We start from the raw sequence: 10,155 nt of genomic DNA on the forward strand, positions 1-10,155 counted from the left end.
TTTTGCTGCTAATTGAATATGCTGCTCTTGGTGAGGATTTCCCATGAAATGGAGTAATTTATATTCTTGTCCACCAATGACCAAATGTGGCGGCTTAAAGCCGTTGCATTTCTTTAATGCTCATTCCTGAAGCTACTCATATGGGTATTAAACCTAATTCTAAATGGGCCCTCTGTTAGTCCAAATAAAATCAAATCAAATCAATTTTATTTGCATACCCCAATGTCACAAATTAGTGGGCTTAACAGCAACATAACATCCTGTCCTTAGACCCTCTCACCAGATAAGGAACAACTCCCTAAAAAAAAAAAAACCTTTAACAGGAAGAAAAACTAGGAAGAAACCTCAGGGAGAGCAACAGAGGAGGGCTCTCTCTCCCAAGACGGACAACGTGCAATGGATGTTGTGTTTACACAATTTACACAATACAACATTGAAAGAGGATAAACAGAATTGTAATGGACTTATAAAATATATGAAGAATATGATGTGCAGGATGCCAAGCAGTGTCCAGACGCCATCGGAACAGTCCAGGACCCAAGCCAGATGACCGGCATCATCCTCCTACTTGTGAGCTAGTGGGCTTGTAGTTGTTGTCGCAACTACAGGTCCTAGACATCAACGTCGGGCTGTATAGGGACGAAGGGCTGGCAGTCTGTAACAAACCAGCAAGACAAGTCGAGAGAATAAAAAAGAAATGTGTACTATATTCGCAAGCAATGGGCTAAAAATTTCAATGGAGGCTAACAAAAACCAAACTGACTTCCTCGACATATCATTAGACCTTATAAATGGTACATACAGGCCATACATGAAGCCTAATAATGTATGTATAGTCCAACATGTGTGTGTGTGTGTGTGTGTGTGTGTGTGTGCGCGCGCGTGTGTGTGTATATACACTACCGTTCAAAAGTTTGGGATCACCCAAACAATTTTGTGTTTTCCATGAAAAGTCACACTTATTCACCACCATATGTTGTGAAATGAATAGAAAATAGAGTCAAGACATTGACAAGGTTAGAAATAATGATTTGTATTTGAAATAAGATTTTTTTTACATCAAACTTTGCTTTCGTCAAAGAATCCTCCATTTGCAGCAATTACAGCATTGCAGACCTTTGGCATTCTAGCTGTTAATTTGTTGAGGTAATCTGGAGAAATTGCACCCCACGCTTCCAGAAGCAGCTCCCACAAGTTGGATTGGTTGGATGGGCACTTCTTGCGTACCATACGGTCAAGCTGCTCCCACAACAGCTCAATGGGGTTCAGATCTGGTGACTGCGCTGGCCACTCCATTACCGATAGAATACCAGCTGCCTGCTTCTGCTCTAAATAGTTCTTGCACAATTTGGAGGTGTGTTTAGGGTCATTGTCCTGTTGTAGGATGAAATTGGCTCCAATCAAGCGCTGTCCACTGGGTATGGCATGGCGTTGCAAAATGGAGTGATAGCCTTCCTTATTCAGAATCCCTTTTACCCTGTACAAATCTCCCACCTTACCAGCACCAAAGCAACCCCAGACCATCACATTACCTCCACCATGCTTAACAGATGGCGTCAGGCATTCTTCCAGCATCTTTTCATTTGTTCTGCGTCTCACAAACGTTCTTCTTTGTGATCCAAACACCTCAAACTTGGATTCATCCGTCCACAACACTTTTTTCCAGTCTTCCTCTGTCCAATGTCTGTGTTCTTTTGCCCATCTTAATCTTTTTCTTTTATTGGTCAGTCTCAGATATGGCTTTTTCTTTGCCACTCTGCCCTGAAGCCCAGAATCCCGCAGCCGCCTCTTCACTGTAGATGTTGACACTGGTGTTTTGCGGGTACTATTTAATGAAGATGCCAGTTGGGGACCTGTGAGGCGTCTGTTTCTCAAACTAGAGACTCTAATGTACTTATCTTCTTGCTCAGTTGTGCAACGCGGCCTCCTACTTCTTTTTCTACTCTGGTTAGAGCCTGTTTGTGCTGTCCTCTGAAGGGAGTAGTACACACCGGTGTAGGAAATCTTCAATTTCTTAGCAATTTCTCGCATGGAATAGCCTTCAATTCTAAGAACAAGAATAGACTGTCGAGTTTCAGATGAAAGTTCTCTTTTTCTGGCCATTTTGAGCGTTTAATTGACCCCACAAATGTGATGCTCCAGAAACTCAATCTGCTCAAAGGAAGGTCAGTTTTGTAGCTTCTGTAACAAGCTAAACTGTTTTCAGATGTGTGAACATGATTGCACAAGGGTTTTCTAATCATCAATTAGCCTTCTGAGCCAATGAGCAAACACATTGTACCATTAGAACACTGGAGTGATAGTTGCTTGAAATGGGCCTCTATACACCTATGTAGATATTGCACCAAAAACCAGACATTTGCAGCTAGAATAGTCATTTACCACATTAGCAATGTATAGAGTGTATTTCTTTAAAGTTAAGACTAGTTTAAAGTTATCTTCATTGAACAGTACAGTGCTTTTCCTTCAAAAATATGGACATTTCAATGTGATCCCAAACTTTTGAACGGTAGTATATATATATATATATATATATATATATATATATACACACACACACACACACACACACACACAATTCCTGCAACTTAAATTTTGTGCTATCTGACAGTTGTTAATGAAGAGGGAATTGCATCAGATTTATGACTTTTTATGTTTCCACTAAGTTAATGTTTCTTAAGACTGACATCCATGATTTAAAACTGTGCCCACTATGTTAAACAATATGATTTTTTTTTCATTTCAGGGCATAACTCTGTCCATGAAAGAGATGCAGATGGGAAGACAGCGGGGGAAATAATAAGATGAGACCATTTAAAATGGTAGCCTCAAAGGAAATAAGCACAAGTACATCTGAGATGGTGAAATACTCAAGCTGTTACCTAAAGTTCACAGCAGGCAAAACTCAATGAAAGGAACCCTGTACGAATGCAAAAGCGCACCATCTGCTTGTAAATGTATGGAACTTAAGGACAGAACCACACTTAAATGAACAGCAGACCAATAAATGGATTGTTCTCATCACTAAGAGCAGTTGAACATCCAGTTCAATTACCAATAGGATTGGTTCAGCTGCAGTGAAAACAACAGTGGTATTACCCTCTTCTCATTTTGGCCCTGCATATGACTCTTAGAGAAGCACCAATGGCCTCCAGCATAGGCATGGTGATGAGTGCCTTTTTCTGGTCTGTGGCCATTGTATATTTGACTCATATGGGGAGAGTCAATGGAGACTGCTGGTTAATTGAGGGTGAAAAGGGCTTTGTATGGCTTGCGATTTGTAGCCAAAATCAACCACCTTATGAGGCCATCCCTCAGCACATTAACAGCACCATCGTAGACCTTCGTCTGAATGAAAACAAAATAAAAAGTATCCATTACTCTGCCCTTTGCCGCTTTGCCAACTTGACCTACCTGAACCTGACTAAGAATGAGATCTCCTACATAGAGGATGGGGCCTTCTCTGCCCAGTTCAATTTACAAGTCCTTCAGTTGGGCTTCAACAAGCTGCGGAACTTGACGGAGGGGATCCTCAGGGGTTTAGGCAAGCTGCAGTACCTCTACCTCCAGGCCAACTTGATTGAGACTGTTACACACAATGCCTTTTGGGAATGCCCAAACATTGAGAATATCGACCTCTCCATGAACCGCATCCAGCAGTTAGATGGCACCACGTTTAACAATTTGGCAAAACTCACTACCTGTGAGATGTATACCAACCCCTTTAACTGCTCCTGTGAATTACTTGGTTTTGTCAAATGGCTCTCAACTTTCCCCAACAGGACAAATGAACGAATGGTTTGTGACTCTCCACCTGGTGTCTCGGGTTACAGCCTGCTAAGCCAAAATCCCAACAATCCAACATATCGTAATGCCCTTCACATGCTCACCACTGTGTGTACAGACGACTATGTGACCCCCAACATTCCCATGCCTCCTGAGACCACAACCCTTTCACCAGACTCCACTCCCTGTGGTCTGGAGGATTGTTCTTCAGGGACAGAGCCAGATGATATCACCATTAGTACCACATTCTACGATGTGGATGTGAAACCCCTGATGAAACTGAAACATGTATCAAACACAGGTGCCACCATCACTGTTCAGATTCCTCATCCCTACAAGAAGATGTACATCCTGGTACAGTACAATAACAGCTTCTTCACAGACATTCAAAACTTGAAAGGTATGAAGGAGGATATTGAACTGAAAAACCTTAAACCGCATACTGACTACACATACTGTGTTGCTTCTATAAGGAATTCCCTGAGGTTCAACCATACTTGTTTGACAATCACTACAGGCCCTAAGAATGGAAAGGACAGAGTGGTAAGCAGTGCCACTGCTACTCACTATATCATGACAATTTTAGGCTGTCTTTTTAGCATGGTAATTTTCTTAGGGGTGGTCTACTATTGTTTGCGTAAAAAGCGGCAACAGGATGACAAGCACAAAAAATCAGGTAGCCTGAAGAAAAACATAATGGAGCTTAAGTATGGACAAGAACTGGAAGGGGGGACCATCTCTCGAATGTCACAGAAGCAAATGATGGCTGGAGAGAGTGCAGCCCGCATGCCGTACCTACCATCCGCAAGTGACATGGAGCAGTATAAATTTCAAGAGATAAGTGACACTCCTAAAATGGCCAAAGGAAATTACATGGAGGTACGAAGTGGGGATCACCATGAACGCAGAGAATGTGAGATGCCCATCCCTGGGAATAGCCAAGGGTCGGTGGCAGAGATTTCTACCATAGCAAAGGAGGTGGACAAAGTGAATCAAATAATTAACAATTGCATAGATGCTCTGAAAACAGAATCCACCTCTTTCCAAGGGGTGAAATCTGGAGCTGTGTCCACTGCAGAGCCCCAGCTGGTACTATTATCAGAGCATCCACAGAGTAAATCTGGCCTCCTATCCCCAGTGTATAAGGACAGCTACCACCATTCTCTGCAGAGGCATCGCACTGCAGACGTCTCACCTAAGAGGCCCAGCACTGCCACAGGAGGGCCCATGCGAAGCCCCAGGCCTTATCGTTCTGAATCCAAGTACATAGACAAAACCTCCCCTACGGGAGAGACCATCCTCACTGTTACACCTGCAGCTGCCATTCTGAGGGCTGAGGCAGAGAAGATTCGTCAGTACAGTGACCACCGGCACTCATACCCCGAAGCTCAGATAGAGGAGGTGGAGGGACCTGAGAGTCACAGGTCCTCCATGCTGGAGCCTCTCACTCACGCCCGCTCCAGAGACTTGGCTTACTCTCAGCTGTCATCGCAGTATCATAATCTGAGCTACTCCTCAAGTCCCGAATACTACTGCAAACCCTCACATAGCATATGGGAGCGATTCAAACTCCACCGGAAACGGCACAAAGATGAAGAGTACATGGCTGCGGGTCATGCACTGCGGAAGAAAGTGCAGTTTGCAAAGGATGAGGACCTGCATGATATTTTAGACTACTGGAAAGGTGTGTCAGCCCAGCATAAATCTTAACATCCTCAAATGTTTTTAAAGGACCACATACATTTTGTGACAAATAAGTCACTGGATACTACTATGTTTTGATCAGCTACTCATTCAAGTGTATCACATTCAGTTTTGACTGTGAGAAAAACGGGGTAAATATTGTTTAAAAATCATTAATTTGTCATATTATGTATAACATTAATGGGGAAAACTTCTATCTATCAAAGAGAAAATATATTACAAATTTAAAAATATATATGTTGCAATGGATTATAGGTTTTTGGGTATCGCATGCCCAAGTCCTGTGATAGTGGATTTGCTGTTGTGTACTTTGAGAATATTATATGAAGACATTGTGTCTACTGAAACCTCAATATTTTTCTTCATGAACTATCAAAAAGAACATTTTATTTCTTCCCTGCATATATTTCACAAAAGCTATGTACAGATCTGATTTCTATACATATTAGCTATGTTTGCTGTAAAAATAGAAAACGTTTCAGTAAATGAATCAGGTTATCCAATGGAGAGCCATTCATTTGGATTACATGTTGTCTAATGAACACCATGGCTCACTTTAGAAAGCTAGTTCTGCCACTCATGTTTTTTCTTGTCTCTGAATCTACAGTGAAAGCTCGTAGACATCTTATAGATAGATTCAGTTTCAAAGGCCCCCAAACTGTACTGCACAATGTTCAAAAGGTGGAACCCGGGGCACCCGGGTAGCGTAGTGATCTATTCATTCCATTGCCTACCAACACGGGATCACTGGTTCGAATCCTCATGTTAAGCTTCGGCTTGGTTGGGCGTCCGTACACAGTTGGCCGTGTCTGCGGGTGGGAAGCCAGATGTGGGTATGTGTCCTGGTCACTGCAGTAGCGCCTTCTCTGGACGGTTGGGGCGCCTGTTCAGGGGGGAGGGGAACTGGGGGGAATAGCGTGATCCTCCCACGCACTACGTCCCTCTGGCGAAACTCCTCACTGTCAGGTGTAACGAAGCGGCTGGTGACTCCACATGTATCAGAGAGGGTATGTGGTAGCCTGCAGCCCTTCCCAGATTGGCAGAAGGGGTGGAGCAGTGACCGGGATGGCTCGGAAGAGTGGAGTAATTGATCAGGTACAATTGGGGGAAAAAAGGGGGGGGATCCTCCTCCCCCCAAAATAGGTGGAACCTGTTAGAAGTCACCCAGGCCGTTCATTTTACCATCTGTGACTGGACAGTCTCAGTCGTCAGCGTCATGACCCATGATTCACATCCTTAGAACCAAAGTAGAAAAAGCTGAAATGTTTACAAAATTTCTGCATTGTCTGAGAATTTCAAGGACATAGTCAATCAGGTTCCATGTTAACTTTGTTGAAACAATTACTCCTCCAAATTTTCCAATATTAAAAAGAAAGAAAAATAATGACCTCTATTAATCATGACCATTTTCAGGGAAGGTAGCGGCCCTCTCTTATGTTGGCTTTCTCTATAGAGAGAGCTGTTCTTCTCTAAAGGAGAATTTCACCCACAGCCCGATAGATGAATGTAACGCATACATTTTCAAATCTGTATATGGCAGCTTTTACATGTTGTTTTAAGGAAGTGATTTTTCATGCTTTTAACAACCATGTTTTTTTTTCTTTGCTTGAGAATTTCTTCCAGTGTATTATATTGCATAATTTTGACCCAATATCGACAGGAGACTAGGTTTTTGTTTTTTGTTTTTCCAGATGGGCCTTGTTGCTTGTTGAAGAGTTTTCTTTTCTCTCTACTGGTAGGCTGTTAATAACATTTTGTATATTATGAAGCAACAAGATGAATATCAACATGCTAGAGTAAAATTTGAGAATGTGAATTGAATCCTCTGACTTACTGGCTGTGAATTTGTATACAATACATTATTAGAGTAAATACAAGACTCATTAACACCTCCTTTGTAATAAGCTTGTATAGCTCATTCATAGCAGGCTCAGGATGCTTTGCAGCATCTGCTCATGAAAGACTTCTCTGAACGCTCATTTATGGACCTGGGATGATGCAATGATCAATCTGAGCTGTATGTAGAAAGCAGACTCATTCAGACTTTATAGATTTAAACTCATAATTGCATCCATTCACTCTTAATGCAGTTTCAAGCAATACTTGAAACCCACAATGGACAAAAAATAAACGCTTTAAAGCTTAAAGGGGGAGTCCGGGTAGTGTGGTGTTCTATTCCACTGCCTACCAACATGGGGGTCGCTGGTTCGAATCCCCATGTTACTTCCAGCTTGGTCGGGCATCTCTACAGACACAATTGGCCGTGTCTGCGGGTGGGAAGCCGGATGTGGTTATGTGTCCTGGTCGCTGAACTAGCGCCTCCTCTGGTCGGTCTGGGCACCTGTTCGGGGAGGAGGGGGAACTGGGGGGAATAGCGTGATCCTCCCTCGTGCTATGTCCCCCTGGTGAAACTTCTCACTGTCAGGTGAAAAGAAGCGGCTGGTGACTCCACATGTATTGGAGGGGGCATGTGGTAGTCTGCAGCCCTCCCCGCATCGGCAGAGGGGGTGGAGCAGCGACCGGGACGGCTCGGAAGAGTGGGGTAATTGGCCAGATACAATCGGGGAGAAAAAAAAGGGGGGGGGCGCAATAAATAAATAAGCCTAAAGGAGTTGAGTTAATGTCTAAATGGTCACATAGTATGCTGAACAGAGGACTAGTGTGTATAATCCACAAAGAGAAATTACCTAAGGTATTTGACATATTGGAAAGCTAAACGGCCTTTTAACAAACTAAAAACCTGTTATTATTTCTTGGGGAATTTGGCGTCACTGTCATTACCACCGAATATTACAACCCACTGGGTTCAGCAGGTATATTTGAGTAAATATGACCTGGGGAAGTGTTTCTTCATGCTTTTGATTGAGACATTGTTTGCACCGCAAATCTCGTTTCATTCCTGCTATTTAATTATGCATCGTTATTTCACATCGAAGTGTGCTGAGGATATCGCTGTGGATGAATGTGCTGCGAACCACATCCAGAGCCTGGTATGAATGTGCTATCTAAGCAACTTGTATAGCATTACCGACTTAACTTGGTTGTCTGATTTACTATTTCAACCGCCTTAAAACTTTGGGATGTGTGTACAAGTGTAAATTTCCTTTGTTTTACTGACTTTGTTGATACAGTTGATATGTCTTCTTCATTTATTGTCATTTTTATAAATGCATTTCAGTATATTCTGAGAGCAGTCAGGTTTCTAGTTTACTTCACCGTTAGCGACATGTTTTTTATACTGCATATTGTAGCACTTCTGTGTTTAATAAGAGTTTAAAACGTGTTGAGAAAAAACGTGGGGTATATGAATGGTTTGGGTTCGAGTGCAAAACAAACAAAGAGCACAAAAATGTATGTTTTATTTATTTATTTTTTCATTTTTATCCATTCTTATTGTTTTTATTATTTCTCAATACTATATTATCTGCTTTCAGACAAAGTACTGTGAAATAAAGATAAGGGTGCACCCATACCCTCAGTATCTTCATTATGGCTCTTACAGGAGTCTCTCTCGAGCAGCAGCAGCAGCAGCAGCAGAAAAGTTTTTTTTTTCTTTTTCCCATTAGGGGTCCATGTCTGTGTGGCTCTGCCTCCTCCAAACAGCTCACCAACTCCACATCATTAGAGAATTGCGTCCATTTTTCTGATGCCATCTGCTGCTCTTCATCCGCTGTCCGTAATAAGCAGTGATTTCTATGCCTCCTGAGATGTGGGTGGTAAACTACAGTCTACCGGTAATATTTGTGTCCAGCCTAGTTCACAAAACTGGTTAAATCTGTTATGACACTCCGTGATAAGTAACTTGACTTAAAACGAACAAAACCAGTTATAGAACCTCTTTTGTGTGTCATCCATCCATCCATTTTCCGAACCGCTTATCCTGCTCTCAGGGTCGCGGGGATGCTGGAGCCTATCCCAGCAGTCATTGGGCGGCAGGTGGAGAGACACCCTGGACAGGCCGCCAAACTATCACACAGGGCTGACATACACACACACACACTTGCTTGCTTGCTTGCTGGTTGTCCATCGTGCCCGATGATGACCATCTTCTTCTATTCGTGGGTCCTTTGAGGACTCAGATAGCAGAAGATACCTGCGCAGAGATGGTTTTTAAAGTGGCATGGGGGGTGCGCTTCTCCCAACGCCACATTACTTGATTGTAGAGGAGATGGTTCCGATGGCAAGGGGGATCCCTAGAAGACCGGCACCTCCACACAACTGCAGGGGGCTGCCGGAAATCCAGTTTTTCGGAAACCGCCTCGAAGCGTGCCGCCACAGCTTGCTTTTCTGTTGGGGTGAGCTCCCTTAGCCTTGTGTCTTCCAGACTCACCCACAAGGCAGCAGGGCAGTGGTTGATAGGTGCCAGGGCGTGTCCACCAGGGTGGGCCTGCACACCATATCTCTGGGGCCCACTGCTGCTCCGAGATCCCCTGCCAAGTTAGCCTGGGGCCGCAAGACCCCAGTTACCATGTGTGGCCATGGGGAGGCCTGGCAGGAGTCTTGGTGAAGGAGAGGCTATGTACTGGCAAGGGAAGGCTTACACGCTAGCATGCTTCCCTATTCGCCACAAAGGCTAGCCAGCGGCAGCAAGCTAAGGGCAGGAAGGACACAAGCGGGTTGGAAGAACACATGCACCTTCCCTCCAACTACACACTGCTGCACTAG

General features: G+C 43.6%; 1 protein-coding gene across 1 annotated transcript; it reads left to right on the forward strand.

Annotated features, from left to right (window-relative positions):
• Window positions 1-3,123: 3,123 nt before the first annotated feature.
• On the forward strand, window positions 3,124-5,496 carry elfn1a (extracellular leucine-rich repeat and fibronectin type III domain containing 1a). The gene has a single exon (XM_056288617.1). The coding sequence runs from the start codon at window positions 3,124-3,126 to the stop codon at window positions 5,494-5,496; it is 2,373 nt and encodes a 790-aa protein (XP_056144592.1).
• The last annotated feature ends 4,659 nt before the right edge of the window (window positions 5,497-10,155 follow it).

This window comes from Lampris incognitus, chromosome 10, assembly GCF_029633865.1.
Source record: "Lampris incognitus isolate fLamInc1 chromosome 10, fLamInc1.hap2, whole genome shotgun sequence".
NCBI lineage: Eukaryota > Metazoa > Chordata > Actinopteri > Lampriformes > Lampridae > Lampris > Lampris incognitus.